Source organism: Cenococcum geophilum (genome assembly GCF_001692895.1).
Source record: "Cenococcum geophilum 1.58 unplaced genomic scaffold K441scaffold_65, whole genome shotgun sequence".
Lineage (NCBI taxonomy): Eukaryota > Fungi > Ascomycota > Dothideomycetes > Gloniales > Gloniaceae > Cenococcum > Cenococcum geophilum.
Window position 1 is genome coordinate 888,247 of NW_027137623.1, and position 12,932 is coordinate 901,178.

General features: G+C 42.5%; 3 protein-coding genes across 3 annotated transcripts; 1 reads left to right on the forward strand and 2 right to left on the reverse strand.

Moving 5' to 3' along the window:
• Positions 1–6,460: 6,460 nt before the first annotated feature.
• Positions 6,461–6,803, reverse strand: K441DRAFT_466175 (uncharacterized protein; the record flags this gene model as incomplete). The annotated part of the gene is made up of 2 exons (XM_067641815.1): positions 6,461–6,568; positions 6,672–6,803. Coding segments are annotated over 2 exons (240 nt in total), but the record flags the coding sequence as incomplete, so codon positions are not given.
• A 395-nt stretch (positions 6,804–7,198) lies between these two features.
• K441DRAFT_307148 (uncharacterized protein) lies at positions 7,199–10,591 on the reverse strand. Its single transcript, XM_067641079.1, has 5 exons — positions 10,147–10,591; positions 9,122–9,947; positions 8,156–9,065; positions 7,442–8,099; positions 7,199–7,387 (listed from the first exon to the last, which is right to left on the reverse strand). Exons 1-5 carry the CDS (start codon positions 10,412–10,414, stop codon positions 7,281–7,283), a joined length of 2,769 nt encoding a protein of 922 aa, XP_067498189.1. The 5' UTR covers positions 10,415–10,591; the 3' UTR covers positions 7,199–7,280.
• Positions 10,592–10,660: 69 nt separating this feature from the next.
• Positions 10,661–12,868, forward strand: K441DRAFT_668841 (uncharacterized protein). Its single transcript, XM_067650058.1, has 4 exons — positions 10,661–10,909; positions 10,975–11,215; positions 11,270–11,772; positions 11,825–12,868. The coding sequence occupies exons 1-4, from the start codon at positions 10,764–10,766 to the stop codon at positions 12,444–12,446; spliced, it is 1,512 nt and encodes a 503-aa protein (XP_067498190.1). The 5' UTR covers positions 10,661–10,763; the 3' UTR covers positions 12,447–12,868.
• Positions 12,869–12,932: the final 64 nt, after the last annotated feature.

The window sequence follows — 12,932 nt, forward strand, 5'->3', positions numbered from 1 at the left end:
TTTTAGCTCCTATTATATCTTTTAAAGGTTATCACTTATATCCTATTAATACGTTCTTTTCTATATTAGTTAAATCTGTATAATTTAGATATTATTTATATTACTATCTATCCCGCTTTTATATATAGAGTCCTCTTTAAACGTAGCGCTTTAGGAGAGTATCTTTATTAGTATAGAGTTCTTTCTAGCTTTATAGCGGGCGCCTTCTTAAGTAAAGGCTAGGTTATGGGCCCGGATATCCTACTAGTAGGTAGGGTTAGCCCTTATAGCTAGTATCTTACGGTTAGTTTAGATCTCCCTAATAAAAGAGGGCGACCTTAGTTTATCCTCTAGCTAAATAAACCGTCTTTATTATACGTTTAACTAAATATTAAAATAGGATATCTATTTTTGTCTAAGGATTATATTATAGAACCCTAGGTCTAGGATATAAAAGGGGATACTATATTAGTGTCGTCCGTTAAGAGCGATATATAACTTTAAGACGTGGGTAACGGGTTAACTGGCTTAGCTATTATAGCCTTTTACCTAAATAGGCTTCTCTAGTTAGATGGCTTCTGTATTTAAAAACTTAGCAACATTATTTATATAGGCAGTATTTATAAAGGTAAAGCTATTTGCTCTAGTGTTAATAAGGGCGGTTATATTAACTTTATATCTATTTTAAGATACTATATATAGAACTGTAAAATGCTTTCTACCTATTAACTAACTAAGATTAATCTCTTTAAGATTAATAGGGTACCCTAGGGGGGAGTCTTTCCCTAGGGTTCTTTTTTTCCCAACTTATTAGACGTTTCTCCTTCCTCTATCTCCTTAATATTGCCTATATCCTTTAGCTCTAGGCAGAATGAGGTAAAGTAACTGTAAGCTTTACAGTGTGTGGGAATTGAACGAGCAACTTTTTTGTAAATCTATGGAAATCAAGTGATATAAATACATGAAAGTAGACCGAGTCGGTGAGCGAGTCAAGGGCTAGGCAACTGAAACAAGGTGGTACGCTAGTGAGACAAATGACGTTTTGACATGGTACCGGTAGTCGGTTACAGTAACCCTACTTATTGCAGTTGTAGTACGTAGCTAAGGCAGGGTTAATTAGAGTATTGTGGCGAATATTAGTTAGTGGCGTAGTACGTAACTAATTAGGTAAGGCTCGCTAGTGCGTAGTTATAACCGCCTTTAGTATAAGAGTAGTTATAACTTATCTTTTTGCTCTAGCTCCTATAGATATAGCTAGCGAGTTTTAATTATTATGGAGTTGCTTCTACTAATTAGGGCGGGCGTTAATCTGCTTTAGTTCTAAGTCTAATAATAGGCAATAAGCTATAAGTCTTTTATAGGTTAGTAGGTTATTTAAGGTTATAGCGATCTTTTTTTATAGCTAGATTATTAGCTTATTGTATAGGTCTAATTGGTAGTTCTTAAGAGGAACCTAGCCTTCTCCTATAAGGTGTAGAAATTAAGTCTAAAATTTAATAAAGGGTTAGTTTAGTTTTATTATTAGGCAATTATAGTTATAATAGGCATCCCGTACTTTATTTGGGTTAATATAAATAGCCGCTAGGTGCTATATTATCTTGTTAATAAATATAAATTAGATAGGGGAGTCGTCCTTAAACTTGGCTTAAAGGTGCTATTAGGCGTCCCTAGTGGTTTAACTAAAGAGGTAGAGTATTTTAGCTTCTTTAGAAAAGAAATAGTTATAGTTAATACGGAGCTTTCCTTATACTTAAATCCTCTAATTTTTAAAGGTAGGGTCTATCCTATTAGATAGTGGTAGGAGGTTAAAGAGCTTAACGGACTTTAATTACTTTATTATTATATCTATACTCCCTAGTATATCGCATTTAGTAGAGTAAATAGGTCGGCTAGGGCTTTTAAAAAGGGAAAGCTAGGCTATTTCGTAGGGCCGTAAGGCTTTTTAGGATCTCTTATAAAGTCTCTTATATATTTCTTACTTTAAGACAATCGGCTTTCTGGCTAGCTGCGAGGGCGTAAATCTACTCGCGTACGTCTACGACGTTATTATTATCTTCAATTTTTAATCCTAATTAGATCTTAGGTTCCTCTTAGGTAGAAATAGCTCTCTTAGATAAGCTTGCTTTAGGTGCTATTATTAGCTTCCTAAGGTTTATTAGTATTATATGCTTTAGTTTTAATTCTGGGGGTATAGGTCTAGTCCTATCTAGCTTATAAGGTAGGATATTATCTAGGCCTTCCTAGGTAATATAAAGTTGTTTTAGTGTCTAAGTATAGCGTATTAATGCGTTGTTATAGACGAAGTTTCTTTAGGGTAGGATATTATTAAGGCCTTCCTAGGGTGAGCTTAGTATAATATTACGGCTTATATAAATGCCTCTAAACCAAAGCTTGTAGAATACTATATTATAAAGATACTAAGCTAAAAAGAAGGAAAAGGGGCTACTAAGACTGATGTAAACAAATATATAGAGTAAGCCGCTAAGGCGCTAGCTTTGGGCGGGCTAATTATAGGTCGGCAGAATATGGTAGAATTTGGCAGGTAACGTGCGATAGCGCCGTTACATCCTAGGTATTAAGCTAAAGCTTTTTATAGCATATTACCCTTAGATAGTTAGTTAAACGGAGATTATAAATTAATACTTAAACCAAAAACTTTAGCCTTTTATTAACTACTTCTAGGATAACTAGGCTAAACTATTACCCTTAATAAACTACGCCCAAGCAACCCTACCCCACAACTCTACCGGATTTGCCCCTATTTAACTAGAAATAGGTTACCTACCCTATATAAACTTTAACTAGGAAAGACTAAAAGGGCCCCAGACTATACGCAAAAAACTATCTTATAAGGAAGCCTAGCAGTACGCTAAGCGCTTAGAAGAAGCCTAAAAAGTAGCTTATATAAACCTAGAAAAGGCCTAAAAATTAATAGAATAGTAGGTAAACAAGTATAGGCGTAAGCCTAACTTTACAGTAGGTAATATAGTTTAGGTTATAATAAAGAACTAAAAGATAAAACAGCCTAGCTATAAGCTAGACTATAAGATAGTAGGACTATATAAGATTCTTAATAAAGTAGGTAATTTGTATAAGGTTAAGCTTCTAAACTTAATTAAAGTTCACCCTATCTTCTTACTGGATAAGCTATAAAAAGCTATAAATAACCTACTACCTAGATAAAAGAATAAACCTCCCCTACTAATTTAAGTTAATAGCGATAATAAATAGGAAATTAAAGAAATACTAGTCTATAAACTTATAAAGAAAACGTTAAAGTATCGTATTAGTTGGAAAGGATATAACTTAGACCCTACTTAGTACCCTATATAGAACTTTATAGGTAATCCCTATAAGCTTTAGGAGTTCTATAGCCGTTACCCTAATAAACCCGGACCGCTAAAGTACCTAGACAAGTAGATAGAATGCTAGTATAACGAAGACGATAAGCTACCAAAAGAATATAAGGATAAAAACACCCTAGAAATTTCTTAGTTATATAAGGTCTTAAGATATCTAGGAACTTTAACTGGCGGTTAAAGTTGTCTAATTAGTCAGATTCTCTTACTAAGACTTTTAGCAACAAAGCCTAAGGGCAGGCTTTTTTAAAGGGGGGGGTAATATTATGGCACTGCCAGAACTTGGCAGAACTTTGCGGTCACGTAACTAGAGGACTGCATAAAAGAACCCTTCTTTAACTGGCGCTGCTCTCCTTCTCCTTTCCTTTCTCTAGCTTTAGATTCTCGTTTATAGACAATCTAATTATATAGGCTTGCGCGTCCCTTTTGCCGTGCCTATACCTCGATTGACTAAGTCACTAATAACTTTCTCTTCTCTTATAGGAGGTAGGTAACGTGGGTGACAGGGTTTTGACGGTGTGATGGGTTTTGACGGTTTTGAACATCAAAACTTTAAGCGAGAGGACACAGACAAAGTTTGTATGGGAAACCTTAAAACCGTCAAAACTCATCACACCGTCAAAACCCTGTCACCCACGTTATAGTAAAGGATTAAGCTAAAAGAGTAGTATAAAGATTAATTTAGGGATCTATTATATATACTAGGAGGCTACTTATATAGATAAGAAAAAGGCAGAAATATTAACAGCCCAATTAAGCGCTAGAAGCCAGATATTAGCGTAGTTAAAACTATAATTAAATTTATAAAAGAGACCGGATGTTTATACTTAAATATAAAAAATATAAAAAGTATAAAAGCCGACATTAATAAGTAAAGACTCTTATAAATTCCTTCTCTAATTATCTAACTAAATATATTACGAGCCTCCTCTATATATACCTTTACTAGTATGTTACTAATTAAAAAGCATATAATGCTAGAATGGCCCTATAGATATAAGGCGTTAATAACTACTTACTTAAGCTCGCCTCTAAACTCTAACTTTCTTCTAATAGTAATATATTACTTTCCTTTATTTCCTTAGTTAAGTATAGTATTAAGTAATAGATATATAGTTCTTATAGTTGGCTTCTAAACTAGAGCATGCATGTTAATGGCAGGAAGTATTTAGTTAGCGCTCTGTAACGGCCCATACCCTAGATGGTGCATGGCCATAATAGAATATACATATATACATACATACGTGGCATCGCGGGGCGTCGTCAATAGACGGGCACCGTTCGTCTGCGCAATGCACGTGGACTGCGTAACCCACTGTTCTCTTACACACCTCTATTGTGCGCAATATGGCAACTACATCGCTGGTGCGGCAATCCGGTGCCCAAAATCCAACACAACACTCAAATATCAATTTTCGGCATCTAGGCTACTAAGACGGATATAACTAACTCCTCATATTTCAGCACTAGACGGCGGCATCCAAGGGCGTGGCCCGTGCGGCTCGGCCGCCCTCCCTGCTAGCTCCCGCGAGCTCTCAAGTGCCGTCTTGCCGTATGCTGGCATGCTGAGTTTGCCGCAGGCTTCTTAAATGCCGTACATTTGTTATCCCCTTACTTGCCTTTGGCTATCCGCCACACGTTACAGCCTTACTACAATACTACCCGGGTATCAACCCCACACGTGGAGGGAGACAGCTTAGTGATGAGAATGAACCTGTCACTTGTTAACTAGCATTTACGTTTTTAAATAGTACGAAATGGTTATCTCATGAATCAGACCCCCGGGGAGAAATTGCGCCACGACGTAGCTAAGGGCTAGCGCTACGCTTGTGGACCTTACCCTAGTACTGTGGACTCCTGGACCAATTAGATCACACCGAGAGGAATTTCTCCCCGAGGGTCTGAGAGCTTATGGGCGCCCTTTGTATAAGAACTCAATGTTTCTTGTTAGGCGATAACTCTTCTACCACAACGCGTATCTTAACCCTTTTATAACGTCTAGTTATTATAAAAATACTATAAGGTAGGAGCTCTTTAATTTCTCTATCTATTGCATTAAATAGCAACGTTATAGCTAGTTGGTTATATTTTCGTTAGTCGTATTTTTATCAGTCGCATTTTTATCGGTCGCATTTTATCCAAAACTTATCGGTCGCGATCTTACCCTATTACCATACCTTACATACTTCTCTAGGTCCAATTATCTCTAAAATACTACGAGCTAAAAGCTCTTTTTCTTCTCTATCGCCTCTATATTATAGCAATATCGTAGCTCTATTCTACGAGAAGTTAGATATAGGTAGTCGGTCGTTTTAGTCTATTTTATCGCAATCTTACCTCACTGCTAAAACTTACATACTTCTCTACGTCTAATTATTTCTAAAATAGTACGAGCTAAAAGCCCTTTGTCTTCTCTATCGCCTCTACGTTACGGCAATATTATAGCTCTATTTTATGAGAAGTTAGATATAGGTCGTCGGTTGGTTTTAGTTAAAATCTATAAACATTCAAATTCAAAATTAACTTCCGTTCTACGACGATGTATCTCGCCCCCTAGTATTCTTAGCAGGGAGTTATAATTTATAAATATATAGATATGATTACCTAAAGAATCTATTGCATCAATAAAATATATAATAACTCTCGTGGTTAGGACGTCGCTCGTAGAAATATACAAAATTTGATTTTCAAAACATTCATTTCTCACCAAAGCGACGCCCATAAGCTCTCAGACGCTCCGCAGAAGATTTTGCTGGTGGCAGGGGGGTGCGCAGGGGGGTAAAATTAGTGCGCTATTCTAATTGGTTTAGGAGTTAGTGTCGCCGGAATAAATCTTTTGCGGAGCGTCTGATTCATGAGATAACGAAATGGTCGTAAGAGCGTCTATTATGTAGTAAACAGTGTAGTCACCCTCGATCACCGTGTAAAACTGCCAGTGCTGTAATGATATCCTGGCACCGCTTTCTCGGACGTCCTAAAACCGCTTCGAGACCATACAGAGCGCGCGAATACAGATCTTCCGCTTCATTCGCCCTTCCCATCTGCTTGTACAGTATAGCAAGTTTTTAAGTCGTGTTTAGGGCGGGAATATAGGCATTCACTTGTTCGCAACCGAGTACCTTCTCATATCCTTGCAGTACGCGCTGGTACATCATCTCGGCCTCGTCTAGCCGTCCCTGGTCCACATAGAGATTGCCCAAGCTATTGACCGTGTCGATGGTTGATATATGCTCTGGTCTAGTCCTTCTCACGTCCTTGTAGTACGCGCTGGTACATCCTCTTGGCCTCGTCTAGCCGTCCCTAGTCTACATAGAGATTGCCTAAGTTATTGACCGTGTCGAGGGTTGATGTATGCTCTGATCCAAGTTCCTTCTCGTATCCTTGCAGTGCGCGCTGGTACGCCTTCCCAGCCTCGTCTAGCATTTCCTGGTCCGCGTAGAGAAGTTTGTTTCCTAGGCTGTTCAGCCTCCCTGCGAGATCTGGATGGTCTTCAGGCGTGACGTCGACCGCCTGCCGCGCCACTTGAATGGACTCTTTAGGGTCTTCTATCTTTCCTGTGCGTTTATATCGGCTTTCAAGCTTATTTCCTAGGTTATTTAGCCGGGCTGCGAGATCTGGATGGTCTTTAGGCGTAATGTCGACCGCCTGCTACGCCATTCGTATGGCCTCTTCGAGGTCGTCCATCTTTCTTGTACATTTATATCGGCGACCGAGTTTAATTCCCAGGTTATTTAGTATCTTTGCGAGATTTGGATGGTATTGTGAGTGTGATATGTGAGCGGATGGTCCAGGAAATTCATCGGGTGAATGGATGAAAGAGGCTATTCACGGTTAGAATAAGAGCGAAGCTTCGCGACGTATTTTTGCTGGCAATAAGTAGCCATGGTCTAGGTGTGTCGTAACGTATGTTAGGTCTTAGCACGCTTTATGCGAGTTTTAGTGTTAATTAAAATATCCCCCATAAGCGCCATTCTCATAACTCTCTAATTCGGTAGCATCCCTTCCAGGGGGGCAATAGACCCTTACGACCATTCCACGTCCATTTTGCCCTTCGTAAAGCATCGCGTAAGCAAATTATAAGACATTAGACGTGGAATACTCACGAACGTGATTGAAGTCATGAGTCCTCCAACTCTGATCTTGGAAGCAGGTTTGAAGGGCCCATTGAACATAGTTTGCGTCGACGGAGAATGCAATAAGGGCTAGGAAGAGAGGCAGTTCACCGGTCAACCCGCCATACTGATGATGTTCGGTACGATGTGATTCCGGGGCATGATAGTGCTCAGGGAGGAGCATCTTAGGCCAGGTTTGATCGGGCCTTTGAGTTCTTAGTTGGCTGTGCTCTCCAGCATTTGTTACGTAGGAAGAATAAGTTTGCTGTCCATTATCCCAGTCCTCATAGTCAAACGATAGAAGATGCCAACCTTCGTCTCCGCCTTCCGGAGCATCTTCTAAATTTTGATCTGCTGTATCATCATCCCCATCCCCAACTTGTACCGTGGTGACATCACATTTAGACGCCCAGAAAATGCCATTATAATAATACACGGAAAATGTCTTAAAGTGCGAACAGCTACCGGGTAAATAGGCCACCTGAGAGATGGACTGTCCATCGCAATACCAGTACAGGCCGGAAACACCGCCTCCAATCATTTGGTTCGTGCCTAGGGATTTTGGTGGATACCATGTCCCCACAGTATCCACAAAGGACATGTGGTTCGGGTGTTCTCGCATATAATCAATGCGGAAATAGTACGGAGGCTGGTGTAGTGGCACTGATTAGAATCCCACTTCAAACCATTCAATGGCATACTAACCGACATGGCAAAGGAAGATTTCTGGCCACTTTTGGTGGCGTAGTCTTTAGGCGTGATATTGATCGCCTGCCGTGCTACTTGAATGGACTCTTCAGGGTCTTCTATCTTTCCTGTGCGTTCATATCGGCTTTCAAGTTTATTTCCTAGGTTATTTAGCCGGGCTGCGGGATCTGGATGATCTTCGGGTGTAATGTCGACCGCCTGCCGCACCACTCGAGTGGCCTCTTCGGGGTCTTCTATACTCCCTTTGCGTTTATATCGCCTTTGAAGATTACCTCCCAAGTTATTAAACTTCCCTGCGAAATCTGAATGGCCTTTAAGCGTGAGGTCCGGTCTGGAGCCTACACTGTGAGGTGACGCTTCTTGTTCCGGCCTTGTTTCTTCTTTGGGATCTTTGTTCGCTGATAAAGACGTTGACGCTGGAAGGCTTTGGAAGCTGAGGCTAATAGATTTTGTCGAAATATCAGATCTGAGGCCTTGTGCATTCTCGGAATTGCCGTCTACTCCAGATTCTGACTCTTCTCCTGAAAAAATACTTCTAGGAACAGAAAAGGTCGCAAATGTTTCCAAATGAAAGGACAGATGGTTGTCTAGTCCTTTTTTGAACGGACCTTCTATTAGGCAAATCGGGCATTTTGTACGTGTGTCCACAACACTTGACTCGCAAATATCTAGCAGGTTTTGAATTTGGGCCTCAGTGACGCCTTCACTGTGCTGTGACCGCAGATGACCTCGCAGCTCTGATGATGAAGCGAATACAGCATTGGCATGGCCAAAGCATTGCCAGGTCCTGCGGTGGACCAACCGTTCATGCTCTAGCCAACGATGTCTGCTGCTATACATCTGAAACGCGTCAGAGCAGTCAGGATAGGTGCAGATATACGGTTGGAGATCTTGAAGCACATGGGTTCTGCCTCAGTCAGTTTCTATCATCCGTTAAGACTATGTAAAAAAAACGAGACCCACCTCCAAGTGCGGTTCTTCCCATGTCGAGAAGGACAAATTATCCCGCAATAGGGGCAGGGGAATTCAGCTCCGCCCAAAGCTGCAACCGGTGCGGGCGGTAAACAAATACTGTTACCATGAAGACCAAACGCTGTAGAGGCATATGAAATCACAGATTGCGTGTCGGAGGAATCGTCAAGCTTGCGATCATATGTTGTAGCTTCAGTACCAGATAGAATCGATTTCCCCATAAGACTTAGTGCGGCAATATGTCCGGCTGGTTGAAGTCGTTGAGGTAACTGGCCGGCGTTCGGATCAGCCACGACGTTCGTCGATACAGAATAGCTTTGTGGCAAAGCATGGGCACCCGCGAGCTTCTTCGCGTGCCTTTGCCAGTACCGAAGTGCTCGTCGACGCTTTGTGATAGTAATGGCCAGGCGCTCGGCCAAGTACATCTCTTCTTGTTCATCTTCGGAAGTTCTAGGAAAAATACTGGACATCTGCTGCGCAGCATCCTTCCGCAGTTGCTTGAACGATTCGAGAACATGGCTATGGTCGTAGTTGGCGTATTCTGCAAACTTGTCAATATTAGTTTCTTCGTCAATCTCTTTGTAGAGTGCCGGTTTCAAAGACTTTGTTTTGGTTGCAACGTTTCGAATCCTGAAAGACAGCTTGCACAGGTCTGCCAGAATATCCATAATGGTGAGCATATGCTGGCTAAGCTCAGTAGCAATAAGTTCATCCTTATTTCCTGTTTCAGATTCATCTTCCGAGGATTCTTCGCTTAGGTACTCAGGTTTTGGCAGTTTCTCAAGGGGCAACCTTGTTCCATTGGCGACTTGAATACCTAGAATGAGGGTCAAATCATACTCTAAGCCCAAGAAAGAGAATCAGCGAAGCGACAGGGAGGCTTCCTCGCGAAACTCCTCCGAATTTCTCTTACAGGTGTGTAATCTAGAACAATGATAGTTGACGAGCGTACTCCTTGGTTATTGCCTTCAACAAGGGTTTATAATGGAGACTCCTGAGATCTGATATCCACTTACTCTTCTGAAGAGTCAGATCTAACTTCGTCAAAAGCTTCATCACGTTCGTCTGCATCACAGTCGACTCGCGCAACCGGAAATCTAACGAGCTTCGACCGCTCTGCAAAGCTCCGAGATTTCCAGACCAAATTTTGAAGCGCCCAAGTTCTCCTTCAATCTTCCCCGGCGGCATCGACTCGCGATGGTCCTGTTCTCCGGTCGCCAGGACTGCCGTCAGCCGGGAGAAACTCCGCATGCATAATGAAGTCGAGTTGGCAATTGTAGTCATGATGGTTTAACATATGTCCTCGGGTAGGATTCAGGGTAAGCAGAGCCCGTAAATCGACATGATGTGTACATTTTCACCTTTCGTGAAGTGGGTTAACCCATGCGATTTGCTTTTTCATCCTAGCGCCGCCCAAAAAATGTGGGGATTGGGCTTCCCCGCACGGTTTCTGCCACCAGGACGTAACATGAAACCTTAAACTTTACCATGCGAGCCTTCCTCTAGCCAAGGTGCGGTTCCCCTGTCATGGCATCTCTGAACAAGAGATGAAAGCGTTAACAACAACAACGAGGAGGGTAACGCATTCGCCCTTCACTGCGGTTCCTCTGCATTTTGAAATCGCCGTCGAACAATGTCTGGGATTGAGATTGCAGGACTCATGTTGGGAGCGATTCCGCTCGTCATTTCTGCACTAGAACATTATGAGAATGCTCTAGACTCGACAATTGCTTTCATAAAATGGAACCGGGAACTGTCCACGGCCATACAGAAGCTTTGGTACTACTACCGGATCACCGAACATCTCTACACTTGTGACACTAACTTTAGATGGCTCATGGCAGGTTCCAGCACACATCATATGTGCAATCAATCCAACTTCTTCTCATTCCTATTACAACAGACGAAGAACTTCATGATATGATGGACGATACCGACAACGCTTTGTGGACGAGCGACGACATGGCGGATGCTTTGCGGAAAAGGCTAGGCGGCGCCTACCAGGCGTATATGCGGACCATATGGCAAATGGAAGGAATAACAAAATCCTTGGCTGAGAAATTGGATATCGAAGGTGCAGACAAGGTATGTGGTTCTGTTTAACGTAGCATGTGTAAATGGCGATCTAATTCTCGATAGGTTAGTCAGCATGGCCTCGAAGCGATCGTCCTTGCCAATCCACCCTCAAAGAAACATGGCATACTAGAATTTCAGTTCAGTAAACGTGTGAAATTCACAATGAAAAGGCAAAGAGTAAGGAAGCTGCTCGAGGAACTCGAAATTTGCAATAGACGGTTGGATACATACGCCAACAAGGCAGAGAAACTGGAAGAGCCGTATAAGGCTGAGAAAAAGCCAAAATTTGCCCTTCCTCTCCGGTCGATCGAGGAGAATGCGGCCAGATTGTACGACGTTTTATCTCGGACATGGTGCTCGGCTCACTCTTCTCATCATGCTGGCTTACTACTTGAACAACGTCTGGTCAGGAAGCGAAAGCGAATGGCCAGCCAGCAAGGGGGGCGTGCGGAAGAATGCGATGTCAACTGCTTTGGGATCTCATTACTCCAGAGTCCGTCCACGAGGAAGTGGCTCGAGGTGGAATTCAGGTTGGCAGAAGCAGCAAGTAATAGTCAACAAGTCAGGTTCGTACACCGGACCGTCGAGACCGGAAGGTGATACTTAACTGCTGCACAGTTCGGCTGTACAATTAGTGGTCTCAGCGCCGCCTCCTACGCCAGGCTCCCAGGCTCCATATCTAGACCCCTCTCGGCTTCAGGTAGTGACGAATCTGTGTTCTGTCCTCCAACAACCAAGCCATCCTTGGATAGGCTTCTGTTTGGATAGCGAAGGTCACTTAAGAGGTGCATACCCTGCTCAACCGCGGGCTCTTGCTTATGTCGAAAATGCGGTTAGTCTTGGAGATATGCTTGTTAAACGACAGGGATCACTTAGCAAAGAGGAGGCCTATTCCCTTTCTATTACACTAAGTTCTTCTCTTCTCCAGCTTAGCCACACGCCCTGGCTGGGCCAGTCCTGGGATAAAGCTGACATCATCTTCCTCCGAGCAAAGGACGGATCGGGATTGTTTGTGGACATGAAACACCCATATCTCACTCGAGAACATACATCCAACAACACAGGAGTCATACGGCACAACGCTTATCCTGGAAATGACTGCTCAAAGCTTCTCTCGCTTGGCGTACTGCTCATGGAAATTGACTCCGGTCAGCCCATTGAGAACTTACGACTTCCAGAAGATCTTGGTCCTAATAATGAACCAAATGAACTGTCCAACCTGCAAGCCGCCCGAAGATAGATTCTGGAACAAAAGAACAAAGGCGATTTGACCTTTGCATTCTACTCGGCAATCTCGCACTGTCTGAAGTGCTTCGTGGATCCTACTGCAAGTCTCCAAAATACAGATTTCCGGAGAACCGTTGAGGAACAGGTTCTTGCTCCCTTGGAAGAGGAAATGAACTTTCTGTTAGGTACAACTGCACATTGACACCCACTAAAAAGCCCTGTCTGGAATTCCGAATGGCAACGGAGCAGCCGAAGTTTGGTGCCTCAGCCGCCGACGAACTGCAGCGCAATGATATGGTTAGTCGGAAGGACTGGCAGCAGTATTGAAAAAAATTTGTTGGTAGGCGGGCGGTCTCTTGAGCTCGGCGGCGTGCACGTGATAATGCACAGACCACATTGTAGATATCGAGCTCCATAGATTCTTCCTCATAGAGCCTCTCATATTTATTCCACGCCACGCCTATTCAGTGATCGGATAGAACCTTATACCTTGCCCAAG

Excerpts from the sequence above, each read along its gene's own strand:
- K441DRAFT_307148 (XM_067641079.1), bottom strand. The coding sequence starts at position 10,414 with ATGACTACAATTGCCAACTCGACTTCATTATGCATGCGGAGTTTCTCC. Across the intron at positions 9,948-10,146 it reads AGATCTGACTCTTCAGAAGA|GTATTCAAGTCGCCAATGGA; the intron begins GTAAGTGGATAT and ends CCCTCATTCTAG. Across the intron at positions 8,100-8,155 it reads AATCTTCCTTTGCCATGTCG|CCTCCGTACTATTTCCGCAT; the intron begins GTTAGTATGCCA and ends CCACTACACCAG.
- K441DRAFT_668841 (XM_067650058.1), top strand. The coding sequence starts at position 10,764 with ATGTCTGGGATTGAGATTGCAGGACTCATGTTGGGAGCGATTCCGCTC. Across the intron at positions 10,910-10,974 it reads ACGGCCATACAGAAGCTTTG|GTTCCAGCACACATCATATG; the intron begins GTACTACTACCG and ends GGCTCATGGCAG. Across the intron at positions 11,216-11,269 it reads ATATCGAAGGTGCAGACAAG|GTTAGTCAGCATGGCCTCGA; the intron begins GTATGTGGTTCT and ends AATTCTCGATAG.